Source organism: Salvelinus alpinus, chromosome 3 (genome assembly GCF_045679555.1).
Source record: "Salvelinus alpinus chromosome 3, SLU_Salpinus.1, whole genome shotgun sequence".
In the NCBI taxonomy this organism is placed as follows: domain Eukaryota; kingdom Metazoa; phylum Chordata; class Actinopteri; order Salmoniformes; family Salmonidae; genus Salvelinus; species Salvelinus alpinus.
This window is the reverse complement of record NC_092088.1, coordinates 50,082,878-50,107,780: the sequence shown is the minus strand read 5'-3', so window position 1 is coordinate 50,107,780 and position 24,903 is coordinate 50,082,878. Positions and strand designations below refer to the sequence as shown.

The 24,903-nt window shown below is 39.8% G+C and overlaps 1 protein-coding gene and 1 long non-coding RNA gene across 2 annotated transcripts; both read left to right on the top strand.

The window, feature by feature from the left end:
• Positions 1-12,911: 12,911 nt before the first annotated feature.
• LOC139570885 (uncharacterized) lies at positions 12,912-17,116 on the top strand. Its single transcript, XR_011674184.1, has 2 exons — positions 12,912-12,980; positions 13,117-17,116. It is a non-coding gene; the product is annotated as an uncharacterized lncRNA (long non-coding RNA).
• A 4,344-nt stretch (positions 17,117-21,460) lies between these two features.
• On the top strand, positions 21,461-23,527 carry LOC139570884 (dickkopf-related protein 1-like). Its single transcript, XM_071393182.1, has 4 exons — positions 21,461-21,844; positions 22,008-22,146; positions 22,394-22,522; positions 22,721-23,527. The coding sequence occupies exons 1-4, from the start codon at positions 21,644-21,646 to the stop codon at positions 22,984-22,986; spliced, it is 735 nt and encodes a 244-aa protein (XP_071249283.1). The 5' UTR covers positions 21,461-21,643; the 3' UTR covers positions 22,987-23,527.
• Positions 23,528-24,903: the final 1,376 nt, after the last annotated feature.

Below are 24,903 nucleotides of genomic sequence, written 5' to 3'. Positions count from 1 at the left end.
CACAAGGTTTGACTTACCTACAGTACATCACTGGTATGTGGGCCTCCTCAATAGGGAAACAGGATCTTACCACTGAGTCTGACAAGTCAAACAGGTATCAAGTGCTCATGACGAACCTGAATGTTACTGTTCTTAATATTACTTTTAGACACAGACAGACAGTATAGTGCTTTGCAAAAGTATTCATCCCCTTAGCGTTTTTCCTATTTTGTTGCATTACAACCTGTGGATTTTTATTTGGATTTCATGTAACGAACATACACAAAACAGTCCAAATCGGTGAACTGAAATGAAAAAAATAACTTTAATGGAAAAGTGGTGCGTGAATATGTATTCACCCCCTTTCCTATGAAGCCCCTAAATAAGATCTGGTGCAACCAATTAACTTCAGAAGTCACATAATTAGTTAAATAAAGTCTACCTTTGTGCAATCTAAGTCCACCTGTGTGCAATCTAATCTATAAACACCTGTTCTGAAAGGCCCCAGATTCCACAACACCCCTAAACAAGGGGCCCCACCAAGCAAGCATCACCATGAAGACCAAGGAGCTCTCCAAACAGGTCAGCGACAAAGTTGCGGAGAAGTACAGATCAAGGTTGGGTTATAAAAAAATATCAGTAACTTTGAACATCCCACGTAGCACCATTAAATCCATTATTAAAATATGGAAAGATTATGGCATCATACCAAACCAATCAAGAGAGGGCCACCCACCAAAACTCATGGAACAGGCAAGGAGGGCATTAATCAGAGAGGCAACAAAGAGACCAAAGATAACCCTGAAGGAGCTGCAAAGCTCCACAGCGGAGATTGGAGTATCTGTCTATAGGACCACTTTAAGCCGTACACTCCACAGAGCTGTGCTGTACGGAAGAGTGGCCAGAAAAAATCTGTTGCTTAAAGAAAAAAATAAGTAAACACATTTGGTGTTGTGTGGAAGACTCCCCAAACATATGGAAGAAGGTACTCTGGTCAGATGAGACTAAAATTGAGCTTTCTGGCCATCAAGTAAAACATTATGTCTGGCGCAAACCCAAGACCTCTCATCACACCGAGAGCACCATCCCCACAGTGAAGCATGGTGGTGGCAGCATCATGCTGTGGGGATGTTTTTCATCAGCAGGGACTGGGAGACTTGTCAGAATTGAAGCAATAATGGATGGCGCTAAATACAGGGAAATTATTGAGGGGAAACCTGTTTCAGTCATCCAGAGATTTGAGACTGGGACGGAGGTTCACCTTCCAGCAGGACAATGACCCTAAGCATACTGCTAAAGCAACATTCAAGTGGTTTAAGGGGAAACATTTAAATGTCTTGGAATGGCCTAGTCAAGGCCCAGACCTCAATCCAATTGAGAATCTGTGGTATGACTTAAAGATTGCTGTACACCAGTGGAACCCATCCAACTTGAAGGAGCTGCGGCAGTTTTGCATTGAAGAATGGGCAAGAATCTAAGTGGCTAGATGTGCCGAGCTTATAGAGACATACCCCAAGAGACTTGCAGCTGTAATCGCTGCAAAAGGTGGCTCTACAAATTACTGACTTTGGGGGGGTGAATAGTTATGCACGCTCAAGTTTTCCGTTTTTTTGTCTTATTTCTTGTTTGTTTCACAAAAAAAAATATTTTGCATCTGCGAAGTGGTAGGCATGTTGTGTAAATCAAATGATACAAACCCCCCCAAAATCTATTTTATTTCCAGGTTGTAAAGCAACAAAATAGGAAAAATGCCAAGGGGAGTGAATACTTTCGCAAGCCAGTGTATATGTACATATTATATGAAGTTACAATCTCACACATACACAGCTGCTACACCCATCTACTTTACTCATTCATGTACAATGTATATAACAGCTACTGTACTTACCTTAAAAAACACAATTTCTGTTCTGTGCTTCTGATAGAAAAATTGTGACCTTTCTAATTTCTTGAAATCAATTTGTTATTACGCAGTTATAAACTAATTTAACCAACAACAATAACTAACATACTCAGACCAACTTGAATTTCACAGCCATAAGATGAACAGTCAATAATGATGTAATTTAAAAGTCCACTACATTTGTTTTATGCTTAGCTACACATCAACCTTATGTATTGCAAATGTCTGACATCCTCATCCTCTAAGTTGCTCTGTCATCATGTAGCTGCTAACCAATCAATATAAATGCCATCCCTTCAATTAGGTAAGTCATATTTTCACTCCACAATAGTTTAATTTACCACTGTTAAATGGGGTTTTAATGCCTTCAGTGCTGTCGTTTCTACTGTACTGTAAATATAAGTACTGTATTAAATATGAATGGATACAATATTATGAGCACTGGATATTGTTTCTGTGTATTGATATTTAAGTGCTGGATTACTTTGTAATGCACTTGCTTTATTTCTTTAGGAGAATTGTGTTGTTTTGATAATCTGTTTAATATGTAACACCTTTGTTGATTGTGTTAATTCTCCATCTTTAGTTAGTAATAATATGGACCGCTAAATCCAGAGGACAATGCTAAATAGGTTTACATAGTACAGTAAGTAGCAACCAATTAGTATTCATTGTTGTCATTCTAAGTATGAAGTGTGCATCAATCATATTTTGGAGTAGGTATATTTTTAAACTTCTTAGGGCTAGTCCCCTTTTTTCTCAATTTCCGCCTGAATAACATGCTCAAAGTAAACTGCCTGTTGTTCAGGCCCTGAAGCCAGGATATGCATATAATTGATACCATTGGACAGAAAACACTTTGAAGTTTGTAGAAATGTTAAAATAATGTAGGAGAATATAACACAATAGATATGGTAGGAGAAAATCCAAAGAAAAACCAACCAGAATTCTTTTGAGAGAGAGACCATGCTCTTACAATGGCAATTATAAGGGCATACTCAATTCTAGCTCCCAGGTTTCAGGCTTGTAACTTCCAAAACGAATAAGAAATATCAGTTTTAGTACAGGGACACAGTCTTGGAAATTTGTGTTTGCTCGCGCCATGAAGAAAGGACACACCTGCTAAAATCGGTTTCCTATTGAACATACTTCTTTCTGTAAGAAATATTATAGTTTGATTACATTTTAGGGTATCTGAGGAGTAAATAGAAACGTATTTTGACTTGTTGAAACAAAGTTTAGGGGTAGATTTTCGGATTCCTTTCTCTGCATGTTGAACGAGTGGATTACTCAAATCGATGGCGCAAACCAAACGGACTTTTTGGGATATAAAGAAGGATTTTATCTAACAAAACGACACTACATGTTATAGCTGGGACCCTTTGGATGACAAATCAGAGGAAGATTTTCAAAAAGTAAGTGAATATTTAATCGCTATTTGTGAATTTATGAAACCTGTGCCGGTGGAAAAAGATTTGGATGTGGGGCGCCGTCCTCAAACAATCGCATGGCATGCTTTCGCTGTAATAGCTACTGTAAATCAGACAGTGCAGTTAGATTAACAAGAATTTAAGCTTTCAACCGATATAAGACACTTGTATGTACCTAAATGTATAAAATCCATAATTTTTATGATTATTTATTTGAATTGCGCACCTTCCAATTTCACCAATTTTAATTAGCCCTTAAAAACAGTTGGTGTACTGTACAACCAACATAGTTATGTTTAATGAGTAATGCCAATCATTCATTCATCATTATCTCTACACATGCAGTTGTCACTCACTGTCCAACACCAGTACTCATGAATCATCAGTATAACAATGCAAGTGTCTTCAATCAATGGAATCCCAATTAACATCATGTCATCGTTTCAACACTGCATGAACAGTAAGCGACTCAAATCTGTTGTCACGCCATCTCCTCCTACATGGCTGATTTTGATAATTTACAAACATTTAACACTTAAATAAACAAAACACTGTTGACCAGGGGTTCCCTAACTTTTTCACTGTGGTCCCCCCTTCCAGCATTGGGGAACATCACAGGTATGCAATGACGAACATGACAAGAGGAACTGATGATACAATGCCCAATTTCGAAATTGCACCTTGTGCATTCTAGTAAGTTTAAAGCCGTACTGAGTTCCTTAAAAATATATTATTTAAAATATATATTCACATATAAATATATATATTTATTTTCATCATATGTATTTTTTTAAGGAACTCAGTATTGATATATATATATATATATATATATATTCAGTAGAAGTCAAAAGTTTGAACATACCTACTCATTCAAGAGTTTTTCTTTATATTTTACTGTTTTCTACATTGTAGAATAATAGTGAAGACATCAAAACTATGAAATAACACATATGGAATCATGTAGTAACCAAAAAAGTATTAAACAAATTAAAATATATTTTATTTTTGACATTCTTCAAAGTAGCCACACTTTGACGTGATGACAGCTTTGCACACTCTTGGCATTCTCTCAACCAGCTTCACCTGGAAGGCTTTTCCAACAGTCTTGAAGGAGTTCCCACGTACTGTATGCTGAGCACTTGTTGGCTGCTTTTCCTTCACTCTGCAGTCCAACTCATCCCAAACCATCTCAATTGGGTTGAAGTTGGGTGATTGTAGAGGCCAGGTCATCTGATGCAGCACTCCATCACTCTCCTTCTTGGTCAAATAGCCCTAACACAGCCTGGAGGTGTGTTTTGGGTCATTGTCCTGTTGAAAAACAAATGATAGTCCCACTAAGCGCAACCCATATGGGATGGTGTATCGCTGCAGAATGCTGTGGTAGCCATGCTGGTTAAGTGTGCCTTGAATTCTAAATAAATCACCCCCACACAATCACACCTCCTCCTCCATGCTTCACGGTGGGAACCACACATGCGGGGATCATCACTTACTCTCACCTACATTCACTTACTCTCACAAAGACACGGCGGTTGGAACCAAAAATCGCAAATTTGGAATGATCAGACCAAATGACAGATTTCCACCGGTCTAATGTTCATTGCTCGTGTTTCTTGGACCAAGCAAGTCTCTTGTTCTTATCGGTGTCCTTTAGTTGTGGTTTCTTAGCCGTAATTAGACCTTGAAGGCCTGATTCAAGGCCTGAGTCTCCTCTGAACAATTGATGTTGCGATGTGTCGGTTACTTGAACTTTGTGAAGCATTTATTTGCAGCAGAGGTAACTATGGGTCTATGAGCCAGACTGAACTTGAAGAAACTTTCTTGAAAATTTCCGGATTGACTGACCTTCATGACTTAAAGTTATGATGGACTGTCGTTTTTCTTTGCTTATTTGAGCTATTCTTGCCGTAATATGTGACCGACCAGCTCAAATTGGTCTCATGTAGCAAAATTTGAAATTGTGTTTTTTACATTGGATAAAAGTATGGCCTTTGAATGTGTGGTACCTACTGGAGAGCTCTCCTTTGTCTACACCCGTTCAGCATTTCTCACACCCTCTTAAGTCAGCCCCGCCCATTTCTTTAAGGATTCACATGTAAGGTCATGCTAAACAGTGAGTAGTGTAGTAAAGATTAAGAGTAAAAGTGGTAAAAGTAGTAGCATCCATAAGGATCCATTTCCAGATAAAAATATTATCTAAATATTAGATGACGCTTACCCAGACACACTTGTCTAGATTGATGGGTCGTGTGAAAGAAATGTTATAACCCCCAGCCACACATCTTACTAATTGGATGGGTCTCTACAGAAGGTATAGCCAAATGATTACTTAACTTCTCTGGGATATGTGGGAGGCTAACGTCCCACTTGGCCAAAAGCCAGTAAAAATGCAGAGCGCCAAATTCAAATAAATTACTATAAAAATAAAACTTTCATGAAATCACACATGAAAGATACCAAATTAAAGCTACAACTGTTATGAATCCAACCAACATGTCAGAATTCAAATAGGCTTTACGACGAAAGCACACCAAACGATTATGTTAGGTCAGAGCCAAGTCACAGAAAAACAGAGCCATTTTTCCAGCCAAAGAGAGGAGTAACAAAAGCAGAAACAGAGATAAAATTAATCACTAACCTTTGATGATCTTCATCAGATGACACTCATAGGACTTCATGTTACACAATTCATGTATGTATTGTTCGGTAAAATTCATATTTATATCCAAAAATCTGAGTTTAGGCGGGACGCTACTGTCTCACTTGGCCAAAAGCCAGAGAAAATGCAGAGCGCCAGATTCAAATAAATTACTATAAAAATCTAACTTTCATTAAATCACACATGAAAGACACCAAATTAAAGCTACACTTGTTGTGAATCCAGCCAACATGTCAGAATTCCAATAGGCTTTTTGGCAAAAGCAAACAATGCTATTATCTGAGGATAGCAACAGAGTAAACAAAGAGAGAAAGCATATTTCAACCCTGCAGGCACGACACAAAACGTAGAAAAAAATAAATAAATCATGCCTTACCTTTGATGAGCTTCTGTTGTTGGCACTCCAATATGTCCCATAAACATCACAAATGGTCCTTTTGTTCGATTAATTCCGTCGATATATATCCAAAATGTCCATTTATTTGGCGCGTTTGATCCAGAAAAACACCGGTTCCAACTTGTGCAGCGTGACTACAAAATATCTCAAAAGTTACCGGTAAACTTTGCCAAAACATTTCAAACTACTTTTGTAATACAACTTTAGGTATTTTTTTACGTAAATATTAGATAAAATTGAAGACGGGATGATCTGTGTTCAATACAGGATTAAAACAAACTGTAGCTAGATTTCTGGTCACGCGCCTCTATCTAAAAGTACACTTCAAGTGACCCTCGTTCAAGATGGCCGTACTTCTTCATTACACAAAGGACAAAACCTCAACCAATTTCTAAAGACTGTTGACATCCAGTGGAAGCGGTAGGAACTGCAAGACGGTCAATTAGAAATCTGGATTCTCAATGAAAACACATTGAAAAGACAGTGACCTCAAAAAAAAGAAATCTGAATGGTTTGTCCTCGGGGTTTCGCCTGCTAAATAAGTTATGTTATACTCACAGACATGATTCAAACCGTTTTAGAAACTTCTCAGTGTTTTCTATCCAAATCTACTAATAATGTGCATATCTTATCTTCTGGGGATGAGTAGCTGGCAGTTGAATTTGGGTATGCTTTTCATCCAAACGTGAAAATGCTGCCCCCTATCCTAGAGAAGTTAAATAGTAGCAGTATCAGAAATACTGTCAATATAAATAAAATATACAGTATGTACAAGAAAAATAGCAATAGCAATATCAGTGATATAGGAGGTAGTTATATGCATACAATCATGGGTAAAGTGGCTGAGGAGCAGGATTTTAAAAAAAGTAGCAGCCACGTATTAGGAGAGAGTCATTTGAATAGATGCACTGCAGAAAGTGCTGATGACTGGTCCGTCCGAACCACGCATGAACAAGGGAATCTATATTCGGAGAGCCTGTTTCTGTCCTGCCCCTGATCTTCACAAAAAGATGCGTTTGTCTAGCTGTGTCCAGTCCAGGTGGTGCTTGTACAGGCAGACTATCTATGGGAGGAAGGATGTCAGCGTCGCGCAGCAGCTGAAACCTGGCCCCGACTGAGTCCGAACTCTCCTTGGCGACAAAAACACCAGGCTGCAGAGCATCGAAGCTGTAAAACAGGAAACAACATAAAATGTAGAAGACATTACAACCTTGCACAACATCAGTTCACCTCCCAAGTTTAGATAAGAAGAATAACCTCATACAATGCAATGAAAATGATATTCACCTGAAGTGCTGGTACTGCTTAATCTGTGGCAGCGGCCTTAAGTACAGTGTCAGGTGTTGTTGCCAGCTATAGCTTTCCACCAGCACTGTACCATCATCCAGTCCAACCAGCTGTGGGATGTTGACCCCTGTCACAGTGCTGAATGATGATTTGCTATCCAAAACAAGACTACCAAGTCTATAATACAAAGAAGGACATACCCACAGCCACAAGAGGGAGCATCTTCCTGTTCACCCCAATGTAGCCAGATTCAAATGAAAGTGACCTGTATAAGGCTGTAGCCTATGACAGGAGGACCTACCTCTTTTAAGATATGTTTCATCTGGTTAGTAAGTATTTCAAATGGCAGTAACAATGAGACCAATTGACATGCCCTGTAGGCTTACATTTTATTCTAAGTGTGGCCTTTATTTAAAGAGATGGAATTGACTCATGAGACATCCCACTGGGCAAACTGGTTGAATCAACATAATTTCCACGTGATTTCAATTAAATTATATTGAACCAACGTGGAAGATGTTGAATTGACGTCTGTGCCCAGTTGGATAGGCCTAACAGCGTGTCATGATCACCTCTGTGTGATCTTTTAAACTGTTCAAAAAGGGTTCTTGTTAACCCACAGTATTTTACACCTAAAGGTAAAGCACCAAACTGAACCACCATTCATAGCACCAATTCATGTTCAGGTAGGCAATATTTGTTTGGCATTATAAACTGGGTAGTTTGAGCCCTGAGTGCTGATTGTCTGAAAACCATGGTATATCAGACCATATATGGGGCGGCAGGTAGCCGTATGGTTAGAGCGTTAGACTTGAAACGGAAAGGTTGCAAGATCGAATCCCCGAGCTGACAAGGTAAAAATGTGTTATTCTACCTGTGAACTTGGCAGTTAACCCACTGTTCCTAAGCCATCATTGAAAATAAGAATTTGTTCGTAACTGACTTGCCTAGTTGAATAAATATGAAATACCATGGGTAGGACATTTTTTTGGTGTTGCTGTTTTTGCTGTTCTAATTACATTGGCAACCAGTTTATAATAGCAGTTAGGCACCTCTGGGATTTGTTGTATATGGCCAATATACCACGGCAAATTGGCTGTATCCAGGCAATCCGTGTTCCATGGTGTGTAAAAACAGCACTTAATCGTGGTATATTGGCCATATACCTCAGGCCTTATTGCTTCATTGTCTATACAGTTATGGAACCACCAGATGGGGTCCAAGTGCCACACGTTTCTGTAGCATACAGGAGAAGCTTGCACATTCTATTAACAAGCCCCGCTTTCTCACCCCACACAGCACCTGTTTTGATGCCTTTTCTGGATATTCCCTTCAGAGGGTGCCATGACATTGTAAACACAAATGCTGGTGTTGGTAAATTATGAACGCACAGCAGATTATTTGTGGGAGTGCGCTGGAAAGAGCAGAGCGTCACTCTGTCCAATTGGTAGCCATCGTTACTGTTGTACCTTCTTGTCAAATAAATACTAAAGAAAACAACTGTTATTTAAAACACAAGTCCTTCTTTATTCAAGTTAACTGGAGCCATACTAGTACAGTGCATTCAGTCAGGATCTCCCACTCACCCAATGCTGTGTGCGGGCTGAGCATCCCCTAAGTGGTCACGTGGCCTCCGATACAATATGCAACATCCCCCCTTATCAAGATATGCCTTTCCCTTATGAGAAAAAAACCAAACAATTGTCTATAAATCCTGATAAATTCTTTGCATAGTGAACACTGCATTTCAATACCACATTTATACTTCCTCAATCAGCCTCTGAGGTGCTTTTACTTCTCTACCTGACCGTCTCATTTCCACAGGCTGCCCTGGTGGGTCTGACACAGGAGTGTCTAGGCTTGATGTTGTCTGACCTGTAATGTTTGCTCACACTCAGGTACATGTAACAACTGTCTCGTATTTCTCCTGTATGTAACTTCCTCAGGTGTCATTACATCATATAACCTGGTTGCCACTGTTTTCACAACATGGGCCTCAACGCTCCATGTTTCACCATCATGCATTTTCACCCTATCACTAGGAATGAGTGCACTGAGCACCTCGGACCCTTTGTCATAGTAACTTTTCGGTTCACACTTTTCTCTCCATTAGTTAAGAATGACCTTGCCATCCTTCTCTGTTTCTAGGAGTACTGGCAACCTGTTGAACAACAGCTCTGCAGGAGACAACCATGTTTTAGTGGAGTTGTCCTGTAGTTTAACAAAGCTAGATTTGGATCTGTCTTTGAGTCGAGTGTCACGCCCTGACCATAGAGAGCCTTTTTATTCTCTATTTTGGTTAGGTCGGGGTGTGACTAGGGTGGGTAATCTAGGTTGTTTAATTCTATGTTGGCCTGGTATGGTTCCCAATCAGAGGCAGCTGTTTATCGTTGTCTCTGATTGGGGATCATATTTAGGCAGCCATTTCCCCACTGTGTTTTGAGGGATCTTGTTTATGTGTAGTTGCCTGTGAGCACGCCATAGCTTCACGGGTCATTGATTCTTTATTGTTTTTGTGCGTTTCATTAAATAAACATGTGGAACCCATATCACGCTGCGCTTTGGTCCGAATGTGATTACGACGCTCGTGACATCGAGAGCTTTCTTAAGCAGTAGGTTTACTGTTTTGACACCATTCTTGACTAACCCATTAGACTGTGGGTACAGTGGGCTGGAGGTGACATGCTTAAACCCATTTAGCAAAATCACTGAAAGTTTAACATCTGAAATGTGAGGCATTGTCCATACGGACTATCTCTGCGACCCCATGGCGAGCCCAGGTGGCCCTTGTGAATTTTGATCAACATGTTTTTCTTTAACAGGACTTGGTATCACAATTCTTGAACCCTTAAACAGAATTCCATCAAGTACAGATAGCTCATCCCTGTATTGACCTTACGGGTATGGTATAGCTTGTACATACCACCCGCATGTTATGGCTTGAATTGCCTTTTGCAAACACTAATCTTTTGCAGTTGCAAGTGAAATAACTATCCACATTTCATCTGAGACTGGGCAACTCTTTCTGATAAGGTTTACATGCACGGTATCTTCATGCTCATATATCTGGTTTGGTTCTGAGCTGTAAAATGCCCTGGACAATGTGTCTACCACTAACAATTCTTTGCCTGGCCTGTATGCGAGTTGCAAGTCATACTTATGATGTTTAGAGTCAAGCCTGCTTTAGAGTCATCAGCTGAGATTTTGGTTTTGCGCTTTCATCATAGAACTTCAATACTGGAGCATGCATAATTCATGCCTTGAGCTCCTTAAACTCTTTCAGGTGATTACTGTTCCAACACCTTTCTGTAGTTTTGCACTGTAGACCTCTCATCTGACTCGTGTGAGTTGCCAGATTAGGTACACATTTGCCCACATAGTTAACCATACCTAAGAACCTCAAATCAAATCAAATTTTATTGGTCACATACACATGGTTAGCAGATGTTAATGCGAGTGCAGCGAAATGCTTGTGCTTCTAGTTCCGACTATGCAGTAATATCTAACAAGTAATCTAACAAATTCACAACAACTACTTTATTCACACAAATGTAAAGGGATGAATAAGAATATGTACATATACATTTATGGATGGACGATGGCGTGCGGAATAGGCAAGATGCAGTAGATGGTATAGAATACAGTATATACATACAGTATGAGATGAGTAATGTAGGATATGTAAACATTCTTTTAAAGTAGAGTTATTTAAAGTGACTAGTGATACCTTTATTAAGTCAGTTTATTTAAGTGGCCAGAGATTTGAGTCTGTATGTTGGCAGCAGCCTCCCTATGTTAGTGATGGCTGTTTAACAGTCTGATGGCCTTGAGATAGAAGCTGTTTTTCAGTCTCTCGGTCCCAGCTTTGATGCACCTGTACTGACCTCGCTTCTGGATGATAGCGGGGTGAACAGGCAGTGGCTCGGGTGGTTGTTGTCCTTGATGATCTTTTTGCCCTTCCTGTGACATTGGGTGCTGTAGGTGTCATGGAAGGCAGGTAGTTTGCCCCCGGTGATGCATGTACAGACCGCACTACCCTCTGGAGAGCCTTGCGGTTGAGGGCAGTGCAATTGCTGTACCAGGCGGTGATACAGCCCGACAGGATGCTCTCCATCAAATTATTTTCTAACAAGTTGTATTTTCTAACAACAGTTTGAATTGAGGTGTGTTCCGACTCCTCATTAATTCACATAGAAATAGCCCATTTCAGCGTTGCAGGCAATTTATGTTTGAGGCTTTACTGAGCCGGACAAACTTCTCTCTTCGAGGAGAGCCCATGCACTTCACCAATGTTTCCGTAGATCAAGTATGCAAATATTTGTGCAGTTATGCACAAATTGGCACATTACCTGGCTGGCGCTCGCATTGCCTTCCTTGTTGTTTTCCTTACAAATAATAACTTTGGTCATGTGTGCGTTCATATCAAAGTAAGTGCCTTATTTTCTGTATATCGTGTTGTCGTTCTATACAGTATGTATGTATGTAAGTTAGGGTGACCAGATGTCCCCGTTTTCCGGGGACAGTCCCCGTTTTTGGTGGCCTGTCCCCGGCTGGAGCTGTCCCCGGAAATGTCCCCGTTTTTAACTGTGCGTTAAAATAATACTGCAAAGTGAAATAATATTTTAAGAAAGACCGGGCAACAGAGCCTACCAGTTGACGTCTCAATCGCGTTGTGCTTGTTTTGTCCAGCAGAGGGGGCTGCTCACTATAGCAGCTTCATTCACTCTCCTTCTACTAACTTCCTGCTCGCTATAGCAGCTTCATTCACTCTCCTTTTACTAACTACCTGCTCGCGATAGTTTTAGAGAAAACTGCTGTGGAAAACTCGGCCAGAAGCTAGCAAGTGTCAAGTGAATCCACAATATCATCACAAACGTCTTTTTAAACCAGGTAAGTTACAATCGTTTGAGATACTAGCTAATGATGTTATAATGTCACAATGTATTATATAGATAGATTATCTGCTTTATAAGGTTTTAAATAGGTTATGCTAGCTAACATTAGCTATGTTGACTAAGTTATCTAGCTAGGTTAGCTAGCTACTGTCATGGTAACTTAGCTAGGTTAAAAAACGTTCACATGTAAACATGCAGTGGACGTGCTTTTTTGAAAATATGATTATATTAAATTAATGCACAATTAATTATGAGAATATTTATTTGTAGATTACAATGTTAATGGTTTGGCGTTATAATAAGTTGCGTGAAAATATATTTTGACATTTTCATGGATAACATTAGCATAATGTTTTCTGTTAGAGAGTGGAGAGGAAGGAGAGGAGGAAGACTGGATAGGAAGAAGAGTGAAAGGGAGAGAAGTGGAAAGGTAAATATATGATTACAGACCCTGCCAATTTATTATTCCAAGCAATGTTTTTGAGATAAAATACAAAAATGAGGCAAGCAATGGGAATCTGTTAACCGAAGTATTTTATCTAATAGTTTACTATTTATTATTAAAGATTGGAGAAGAAGGAGAAGGAAAAATTAAGGGAGTAAAAAGAGTGAAGCGAGGAGAGTGTGGAAGAGTGAGGTGGAAAGGTAAAGAGAAAGAAAGGAAGAAAGAGCAGGAAGACGAGTGAAGAAAATAGGAGGAGAAAGATTGGAGGAGAAGAAAAGTTTGGCTGGCCTTTGTCCATGGAAACCCGACCGTATTCAGTGACACGATCGAGATGCTTGAAGGCCAGGACCGCTGTGCTGTGGAGTCAATTGCAATTCTGAGAAATGTTGAGGCAAAATTGACTGCAAGACGTGATGACAACTTCATTCCAGTTTTGGTCAAAGGACTTCTGAGAGAGCTAGAGGAAAATGGAGCCATGTCTAAAGAGAGCTTTCTCAAAACATCCCAATCATTCGTCACTACGGCTGTGAACTACTTGCAAGCATGGGGAAAGCACACAGATAATCTAAAAGATTTTACATTGTCTCCTTTTAAAAAGGAAACCTCAGCGTGTAGAGATCCAGAAGGCAGCAGGCACACTGCAGGAAATATGCCCCAATGTGAACATCAATGAGGATGCATTGTGTGACGAGGTTACTGGCCTGCAAGAGTTCCTAAAGGGGGGATCGCTTGAAGAATGGAAAACATCTGAGACACCGCTTAGTCAGAGATAGATCACGGTGGTTACCCACTTCAAAGAGAACGACATCACACACTAACCTGGCTAGATTAGCGTCTGTTGTCATGTGCTTACCTGGAAGTAATGCACCAGTCGAGAGAGTGTTCTCCAAAATGAATGATCTATGGACAGCAGCAAGAAATAGGTTCACTGTTCCTACCATCAAGGCCATGCTTATTGTGAAGACAAACTTCAACCTCCCCTGCCAGGAGTTCATGGAGAAGCTGGACAAAGACAGAGCAATCCTGAAGAAGATACATTCTTCTGAGAAATATACAGATTAGGTTGATATAAGTATATTATGTAGTTACCAATCTCATCATCGTCTTATTTCTTTATTATGTTGTTAATTATTTCACATATACTATTGTCTCTGTTTTTTAAATTTTGCTCATGTTCTCTTCTGCTCTAATTCTACCCAGACTACCAGGACCACGGAATGGCTGTTCAGATCGGACAGTTCTGTCTTGTCTGTAGTGTTTCTGTAATATAGTTGTTTTCTCTATCACAGTGTGCCTGGTAGACGAAATACATGAAACCGGAAATGTCCCCTTTTTTATTTCATAGATAATAACATTGAATATTTTAATGATATATTGACCGCCGAACTAGAAATGTCCCCAGTTTTAATTTCAGGAATCTGGTCACCTTAATGTAAGTATGTATGTATAATGTATAATGTATAATGCATAATGTATTTACAGTTATATTCACAAGTACTGGTTTTCAAGTCCTGGTGACAAATAATGCAATCCGATTATTGTATAGGTTGTAATGGACACCTATGATATTTGTAAAATACTTTTTTGAAGGTTGTACTGATTATAATGAGCTAATGTTAAGCTATTTGCCAGCTATGTGTGGCGCCATGTTTGTTGACATTATACAATGCATTCTAGGTGTCGAGTAAACGTCTGTCAGACCAAAGATATTATAATGAGGTGAAGGAATGGTTCACTCATCTTTCGGGTAAACTTCCAGAAGTGAATGATCGTAGACGACACACCCCTTCAACATGCATACTGCAAACAAACCAAACTCATCTTTTCTCTTATTATCTTTGGTTGACGCGAAAAACAAACATGGCGGCACGCACAAAATACTCATCATCGGATTACTTTCGATTTCTAGAAAGTGTTTTACTCAATTATTTTGATCAATGATGTGATGAATTATAAATAGTAATTGCTTTTAGCTAATTCATATTGTGGTTTCTGTCAGCTGAGAGTTATCTAAATATGACCGCTTGTGTTATTTCAATATTTCCTCAGTTAGCGCTAGGACTAATGTGGCTTACATTTTCCAGTTTGGATGATTGTGTATGCTGTTGCCAATTCAGTGAATGTCTGAACATTGTAACTAAAATATGACTTGTCACATTCAGGACATAACTTTGTAAGGACTGTGTTTGTGCAAAAATGTTTCTGTGAAAAAAACAGTGTGGATAGCTCAAATGCTAACTGTTGCGTCAATTGAAACAGGACGTTCTAAATAAGCCTTCTAATCAAACCAGTTTAAGTGTATGCTCCAGGGACCACTGTAGAATGATCACACCCATTTGTTGGTACGTGTGAAGAGGTTAACCTCTTGGCGCACAGATCACTTTAACGGGATCATTTTCTGCTGAATTGCAGAGCGCCAAATTCACAAAAAAATACAAAAAATATTTAATTTCATGAAATCACAAATGCAATATACCAAAACACAGCTTAGCTTGTTGTTAATCAACCTGTCATGTCAGATTTTGAAAATATGCTTTACAGCGAAAGTAATCCAAGCGTTTGTGAGTTTATCGATCACTAGACAAAACATTACGAACAGCTAGCAGCAATGTAGATTGGTCACGAAAGTCAGAAAAGCAATAAAATTAATCGCTTACCTTTGATGATCTTCGGATGTTTGCACTCACGAGACTCCCAGTTACACAATAAATGTTCCTTTTGTTCGATAAAGATTATTTTTATATCCAAAAACCTCAATTTGGTTGGCGCGTTATGTTCAGAAATCCACAGGCTCGAGCGGTCATGAAGGGCAGACAAAAATTCCAAATAGTATCCGTAAAGTTTGTAGAAACATGTCAAATGATTTTTATAATCAATCCTCAGGTTGTTTTTAACATAAATAATCAATAATATTTCAACCGGACGGTAAACTATTCAATACAAGAGATAAAGAAAATGTCGAGCTACCACTTTCGAGCGCATAAACTAATCAAAGGACATCTGGCAGTCCACTGACGAGATTTAATAAATCTCGCTCATTTTTCAGAATAAAAGCTTGAAACTATGTCTAAAGACTGTTCACAACCTGTGGAAGCCATTGGAAAAGGAATCTGGTTGATATCCCTTTAAATGGAGGAAAGGCAGGCAATGGAACAGTTCTGTTATACTCACAGACAATATTTGGACAGTTTTGGAAACTTTAGAGTGTTTTCTATCCTAATCTGTCAATTATATGCATATTCTAGCATCTGGGCCTGAGAAATAGGCAGCTTACATTGGAAACATTATTTTTCCAAACATAAAAATACTGCCCTCTAGCTTCAAGAGGTTTTAAGACATAAAACCTTCTTTATTCAAGTTAACTGGAGCCCAGTGGCTGTTTTAGGTATAGGCGACATGGGAAGCCGCACAGGGCGTCATCTTGCCAGGGGGTGGCACGGGGCGCCCGCACCAAAAAAAATCAGAATGGTGACATTTGCGCAACCGGTTTTCTATCGCTCATTGCACGTCACATGATATCATGTCGCCGTGTGGGACTGTAGGCCAATTAACCTTGTCGGAGTGGGCGCCCTGATTCTACTTTGTGAGCTAGGCAGGTCTCCCACTCAGAAGTACAAGATGGGGAGGGGGGCAGGGGTAGGTTGACTTCAGGTCTCCCCACTGGAAGCCTGAGGTAGGGGTAGCGGGAAATCTATCAAATAGTGCACCTCTAACTCTGTACAGTACTAATGCAATTAGTCAAATCAGTCACACTACGAAATGTTACCAAATAAACCACAATTCATTCATAATACTGTGAATATATAGTTTCACAGACATATTGTTGCAATTTTTTCTGGTTTGTGCGAGATCGTTAAGAATAATATAAAACCAGTCTGCACACCACCAAGGTGAATTGGTTTAGTCTTGACTCTTGGTTGACAGTGTTGGGGGATGGGTAATGTATTGATGCTCGAGTGCCAAATCAACACACATTTGTTTCTATTTGTCTTTGTTACTTCTTTTTGATATTTATGAGTCTTATTTTTGTATACATTTTTATATTTATATAGTTTTTAATGTTATGATTATTTATTTGTGTTGTTCCAAATGTCTGAATAAAAATGACAGTTAGTGCTGAATGGTGTTTTGTTTTTTTGGTGGGGGGAGGCTGAAGGGGGGAGGCTGAAGTGGGGGTTCGCCTAGGGAGCCATACAAGCTAGAACTGCCACTGCCAGAGTATAGTGAATTCAGCCGGGATTTCTCGCTCTCCCACTACTGTGCGTGGTCACGTGGCCTCCGATGCAATATACCACAGTTCCCAAGCGCAACCTGAGCGCAAGCATGAATGATCAGAGTGGTCTCATTTGTCAATGTGCCAGTCAGCCCTGAAACACCTCTCAAAGGACCATGAATTCTGTGCATTTTTCACACATCTTAATGGTTTGCATATCCCGTAATCAATCACACTTCCCAGCTAGCACAGAACGTCCCTGTAACATTCTCTAAAGGTTCTCCTTTAGCTCTTTCACAGAACATTCTGGGAACATTGTGGGAAAGTTATTTCTAAGAAATGAAGGAGAACCTTTAGGGAACATTGTTTTTTTTAAAGGTAAAAACACATTGTTCTGATTGATTTTTGGGGGGTGAATTCAAATTTTTACGTAATGTTCCCCTGTGGTTCCAATTTAGTTGTTGGAACAAAAGTTATACAGTAGGAACGTTGCATATCTAATGGCCATTGGATCAAACTGCTGATAGAGGAGATAAAGTGTGTGTGGAGGTGAGTGCACATCATTTTGTAAATAACAAACTAATTTTTTATTCCCCCCCCAAAAAAATATGTGAACTCTCCGTTACAAGGCAAACAGTCATGCGACACCTTGGTCACCATTACTGTTGACAGTAGGGAAATGGCTGACAGGCAGTTTAGCTTGTTTCAAGTACTGCTAATATTACTATTTTTACAGGTGATTAGTCAGAGAAAGTAGAACTACAACACGTATTTATATGAGGAGGTATTATATTATATTAGGAGGTAGCATAGTTATTTTTGAATGTGTTGTGTATGCAGAATATATTTTTTCACACGTAAGTCAGCTAGCTTAGCTAACATGTTCTCCAGCTGCATTGGCTGCTAGCTAGGTCTAACCATAAAAAAGCAATTTTAAAAACATGTTTCCATGGAGAGTGACAAATGAGGTCTGATAACCCTCTTGCTATGTCATAAATTGGGTTATAGTTGTAAATTGGGTTATAATTGTTGAGTATTTTGAAATGGATGGCAATAGATTTGATTCGTTGAATGGCTAGGCTACTTGGCTAATACCTGACGATGGTAAAAAAAGTCACATGACCTGTCATGTAAATAAGGAAGTGATTGCAATTAAATGGTAAAGAGAGGTTTACATAAAAATATCTATGGGATACCACATTTCTTCCACTGAAATACATTCGTAAATTAATTTTATTGGTCAAAATTGAATAAAAAATGTTTCATTTATATAGAAATTGATCACTTCCGGTTTTACTTTTAGCTTGCTTGGACAGTTTCTCCACCTGCACCATGTGAGTTATCTTCTAGTCCCTGTAATTCTCCACCTTGTATTTGAAGCAGCTTAGCAGAAGGCCACCACAGAGTTGATAAGTGGATGAGAAAACAATACATTTACTAAGTGATTAATCGGTTTCTGATTCTTTGCGTCATTTGGACATCCATTTTGTCCAGAAGTCTACTAGTTAAAGGTGAGCAGGTTTACTTTACTTAGGTACACCACCCGTTCACGAAAATTGATTGCTCCTACATCTACTAGTCCATTTATCCAATCTCCTAGCTACCGTTTTTGTTTTTTTACAGATGGAGCAATTGTGGGACACAATTGAACAAGTGAACACCTACTCAACCTTTAAGGTAAATGGCTAATAGTGACTTGATAGCACTGAAGCATTCACATAAAAACAATGGACCTTATTTTTGTTGTCATAGGCCCAATCACAAATGGACCCCCATACCCTGTGCACTTGTGGATATCTGAGATTATTTGATGGGTCTAAACAATATGGTGAAACTTCCACCTAGCCTATCAAAGGGACAATTGTAAGTATTTCCAAATGGGGCTGATTTGGGATTGGGCCATACTTTTGGAAGCAGAACTTGCAAATGAAGTGTGACATACATTAGACATATGTTATTGTTAACATGTGATTCATTTTGTCTCAAAGACATCTCTCCACCCAACCGTACCACAACACAGTCCCAAAGTCTCTCCACCCGAAAGAGGAGGACATGTCCTCTGTGACAGTAAATAAACACTGAAGCATACATATTAAGTCAAATTATAATGTTCCTTGTTAGATTAAAGCTAGAATCCTTAATAGAAACAATTACAAAGCAGACATCCTGCCTCCATTTTGGTAAAAAGCTGAGGGATGGGCCAGGAGAAATGTTACCACTCTCAAATTCCTAGACAGAGCTATGGATGCAAGGACTGACCATCCATCATATCAACATTGTTTAACCATGCTTTGGTCTATACAGTGTTAATTTAGATGTTTACAAGAGTTGCCACATGTTTTTAGGTTAATAAACCAATTAGGCACATTTGGGAAGTCTTCATACAACATGTTGAACAGATATGCAATGGTTCAGTATAAAACTTTGCACATACACTATTGCCATCTAGTGGCCAAATTTAAATTGCGCCTGGGCTGGTATAATACATTATGGCCTTTCTCTTGCATTTCAAAGCTGATGGTACAAAACAAATACAAAAAAATATGTTTTTTTCTTTGTATTATATTTTACCATATCTAATGTGTTATATTACCCTACATTAATTTCACATTTCTACAAACTTCAAAGTTTTTCCTTTCAAATGGTATCAAGAATATGCATATCCTTGCTTCAGGTCCTGAGCTACAGGCAGTTAGATTTGGGTATGTCATTTTAGGTGAAAATTGAAAAGGGTCCGATCCTTAAGAGGTTTTAAGACCTACTGCATAAAAGTATCATAGACACTATTTAACTTGGATAATCACAGATTACAGCCAACTTGTTTTAGTGTATTTTGACTAGGGCGTGAGGATTTTATGGTGAAATGATTATTCACCAAGCATAGAAAAACATTTAAATGATTTTGACTATTGACTACTACTATACCCTTTGTTCTCAACTTAAAACTATTGCAGGATTCCAAACAACCGTTTTAATGAGAAACAGGTGGAACTTTTTGCAATTCAGTGACAGCTGCTAGCTGCTGAAGAGCAAGAACTGCCAGATGAAGTCCTGCATATACCTTGTAGGACCAAAGAGGAGTTGGAGGATCTCTGCAAGAGTCTGGAGGAGGCCACCACAAGACGGTAACAGATGGTATGTATCTTAATCTTTGAAAATGTTCCCAGAACCTTTGGGTGGTGGACTATTCTTGATACACATGGGAAACTTTTGACGTAAAAAAAACAGCAGCGTTGCAGTTCTTGACACAAGCGCTTAGCACTTACATACCCTGTACAAAGGCATTTATATTTTTTGTCTTCCCCATTCAACCTATGAATGCCACACATACACAATCCATGTCTCAATTGTCTCAAGGCTTAAAAAAACATATTTAACCCATCTCCTCCCCTTTATCTATACTGATTGAAGTGGATTTAAACAAGTGACATAAACAAGGGATCATAGCTTTCACTTGGATTCCTCTGGTCAGTCTGTCATTGAAAGAGCAGGTTGTTCACAATATTTTGTACACTCAGTGTATATGTCTTTCTAGGGTTGCAAAATTATTGAACTTTCAATAAATTCCCTTGTTTTCCTGAAATCCTATTTGGATTACTGGGATTTCTGGGAAATCTAGGAATTTATGAAACTTTTTTGCAACACTATGTCTGTCTGAATCTTTAGTACCCATTTTTGTAACTTTGACAACATTTTAGCCATGCTGAAATCCACATAACCCATGTTATATTGACCTATTGCTTTTCTTAAATGATAGGCTACATCGCTATACATCTTTGTTCATATTTAATTGTGTAATCCTGGGAGTGTTCTAACTTTAACCTCCAGAGAACGTTGCCAGAACGTTCTCTGCTACCTTCATACAACCAAAAGAGAAAGTTCAAAGAATGTTAAGAAAAGCTTGTTCCTTTGGGGAACATTGGTGCAATGTTCAGGGAACGTTCCCACACCTTCAGAGAACATTCCCAGAACCAAAATGAGTTATCTTTGCAGTGCCATAATAAGCCAGGAGTTATTTTGAGCTGTAGGCTATTCTAATGGAATCCTATACCGTTTAAAAGAGGTCTCTGTGTATGCACGTGATGGACGAAATCACAAGAGAGACTTGTTGATCACTGAAACATTGTGAAACGAACGCTGGAAACGATTTCGTCCATCACGTGTTGGCCATTTCCGTACAGTAGAGCTCGGGAGTTTAATAAGCGCATTTGGAATTCCACCCGCCACCTTTGTTGTGCGCTGGGAGGGGCGGGAATGCAAACAGATCTTCATGTATAAAGAGAACATCGCAGAGTCGTGCGTCAGGATACCTCAAAATAACCCACTAACATACTCTTGAGACTGTGGTAGGATTCAAGACTTCGCCGACTTTTTAACAATATCCTACATTTGACGGATTTTTTATTCATAAAACCGATCATTTACTTAAAGAAGTATGCCTAAGCTGTCAGTCGGTCGTTTTATGGCGATGTATCTCACGCTGTTTGGATACCTTGGGGATGCTTACGCTGGGGCTGTTTTACTGAACTATAATGCCATCAAGACCTTGTCCGGTGTCACTGACACGGTTAGCCCGAGCCCGCGTCCTTCTTCTTCAGGTAATGACGGACAGAATGCAGTCGTGGACACTTTGCAGGTAAGCAACTGCACTAGAACGCTCTTGCAGCTGTGCGTAATACCAACACTAACCTATGCCTGAGCGCTTATTGGTCACTTTACCTTACCTACGCTTTTACTGAAATGCGTTTTGCAATTGTGTTCCAATTAAAGTTAATATTGTATTATGTTTTTTATGTTAGCCTACTTGCACATACAATGCTGAGTGTGGGGCCGATGAATTCTGCAACGATATCCGAGGCGCGTGTCTCCCATGCCGAAAGACCCGGAAGCGGTGCGCCAGAGATTCTATGTGCTGCGCCGGGAAGCGCTGCATCAATGGTGAGCTCAACATATCCAAACGCAACATGTTTGTTTTTCCAACCATTTTCAGATCATCACACTTTTATTTCATGCGATGACTTTGATGTATTTGCGTTTAATGTGGTAGTAAGATAGGTATTGGTAATATAAATGTAAAAACTTATGGTGAGAAAGATGGGAAATCGTGAGATATTGTAAGTATCTTAAAAACTTGACTTGTGTTCAACTGAAGTGACTGTATGATAACGTGTGCCTTTTTCCTCAGGTGTTTGTCAGGCCAGTGATCAAGATGCTGAAACCGCAGTCACTACCCGTGTTGAGAATAGGCAGAACAACACCATGGAACACTATGGCAAGAGACTGCCTCTGCCCCAAGGTCAACATTCTATAAAAGGTAGGTGTGCATTACACATGCACACACATTATCCAGTACCACCCATAAAGATCCTATAGATTTGTCCTTCCCACCAGTCCCCTAAGAATAAGTTACCATAAAAACACAAAGCCAAGGGGATTGAAAGGAAACATTTGATTATCAAAATTCCAGCTACGAGACCTTTCCAACAGAATCCTTCATATTCCTTCTCTCTAGGTCAGGAAGGTGACAACTGCCTAAGGTCCTCCGACTGCTCTGAGGGTCTGTGCTGTGCACGCCACTTCTGGTCTCGTATCTGTAAGCCGGTGCTGACGGCGGGCCAGGTGTGCACGCATCACCGTAGGAAAGGCGGCCATGGCCTGGAGCTGTTCCAGCGCTGCGACTGTGGAGATGGCCTCTCATGCAGACTAGAGAGAGGAGAGAAAGACCCCGGAGTCAGCAGGACCGCAGCCCGGAACCTGCACACCTGCCAGAGACGCTGACACACATCCGGGACATACACACTGCCTCAGATTCTGACACACAGTCTCGAACATACACACTTCCCACAACCGACACATATCTGACAGATGTCAGAGACGCTGACATGCACAGAACACAACCGGAAAGGACAAAAGGGTCCCGGGGAAAAGTGATGCGCCCAGAGGGATGCGATGGACCAATCCAATTCCGCCTGATGCTGGAGAATGCAGAATAAAGAAGTTGTCATTGGATGTGTATTGGAAAGATCAATACATGTCATCAAAAATGGCAGAGTTGTTTTGTTTCTTTTAATGAAACTTAACTCTGATTGCAGTAAATTACTGTATTGTAAATACTATACTGTAGGTGGCACTTAACTGAGAATTTGAATTCTGTCTACACCTGTATTATAAATAACTTGGTGCTGCATTGTTCATTTCCAATATTGTAAATGTGTACACAATGATTTATATTGTTATTTACTGTGTAATGTAAATGTATTTTTTATTTACTTGTAAAGTGTAAAGATATTTGTTTAAATAAAACATTCTAATTACCTGACCCATGTTGTAAGTGGCTGCTCGAGCTCTACAAGCACAAAGCTTGTCTGGCTGTTACAATGGCCGTCGAACAATAAACTGGTATTTGATATTGTGATCCAGGGGAAAGGTACAAATCAACCCATATGCCAACAGTGTTTGAATATCCATCCCAAAAATGATGTCCAACAGCTTAATGATTCAGTCAAGCTCTCCAAAGACGGGGTAGGAAATGTTTTTAGCGTTCCAAGTGTAAGGTGGGGAAATACATCAAATACTATTCCTGTAGCTGTATTAGGTCAACTAATACAGTCCTCGGGACTAAACTAAACACAGGTTCTTTGCATCAAGGAGTGGAGCATGGAAATTAGTCACTTTCCGCATCACAAGGCAGTCTCCATAGGCCTACATAATATCCATACATCTTCAGCTCCAGGAGCTCCATAAAACTGTCCTACAAAGAAAGGGAGAAGGAGAGCAGGTCTAGTTGGAATATGGGCACCAACGACTAAAAAAACACTACATTTACAATAATTCCTATTTCTCACACTTCACCACTACTGTCCTCCCAAGGCACCCCAACCAGCACATAGTACGAGGATCCCCTGAATGACCCAAACATGAAGGCCATACAAAAGGCCACACCCTTAATAAAAAATTGCATACACCTGGCACAGGCAAACCAACAAGGGTGCGTTCAAAATAGGTAGACGGTTCTACCCCATTACACAAGCTTGCAACCACCCCTTTTGGGAAGCAAGGAGTTATTCAGTAACGTCTAACCCGGGCAACACAGATTAATGGTCAGGACTGGATGGAAAGTTTAAATGTTTGACCCAGATATCCTGGTCACGGTTTTTACACATACACACTAGTGGAGGCTGGTGGGGGGAGCTATAGGAGGACGGCCTCATTGTAATGGCTGGAATGGAACGGCATCAAACACAATACACATATGGAAACAATATGTTTGACTCAGTTGCTTTTATTCCATTCCAGCCATTACAATAAGTCCGTCTTCCTATAGCTCCTCCCACCAGCCGCCCCTGACACACACACACACACACACACACACACACACACACACACACACACACACACACACACACACACACACACACACACACACACACACACACACACACACACACACACACACACACACACACACACACACACACACACACACACATCAAATATCACGTCACAAAACATCATACCTTTGTGATAATGTGGGGGGCTTGACCATAGGAGAAATGTCATAGTGGTGAGACAGTCCTTGGGACATGCATGGCTTTCTGTAAAAACAACACCTAGTTCATTACAGACAGGATCACTATAGCAGGGCACTACAAAGACAATAACACTGTATCTAATGACAAGCGGACATATCAAATG

Coding starts and splice junctions, on each gene's coding strand:
- LOC139570884 (XM_071393182.1), top strand. CDS start 21,644: ATGCCTAAGCTGTCAGTCGGTCGTTTTATGGCGATGTATCTCACGCTG. Junction 21,845..22,007: donor CAGTCGTGGACACTTTGCAG/GTAAGCAACTGC, acceptor TTTTTATGTTAG/CCTACTTGCACATACAATGC. Junction 22,523..22,720: donor AGGTCAACATTCTATAAAAG/GTAGGTGTGCAT, acceptor CCTTCTCTCTAG/GTCAGGAAGGTGACAACTGC.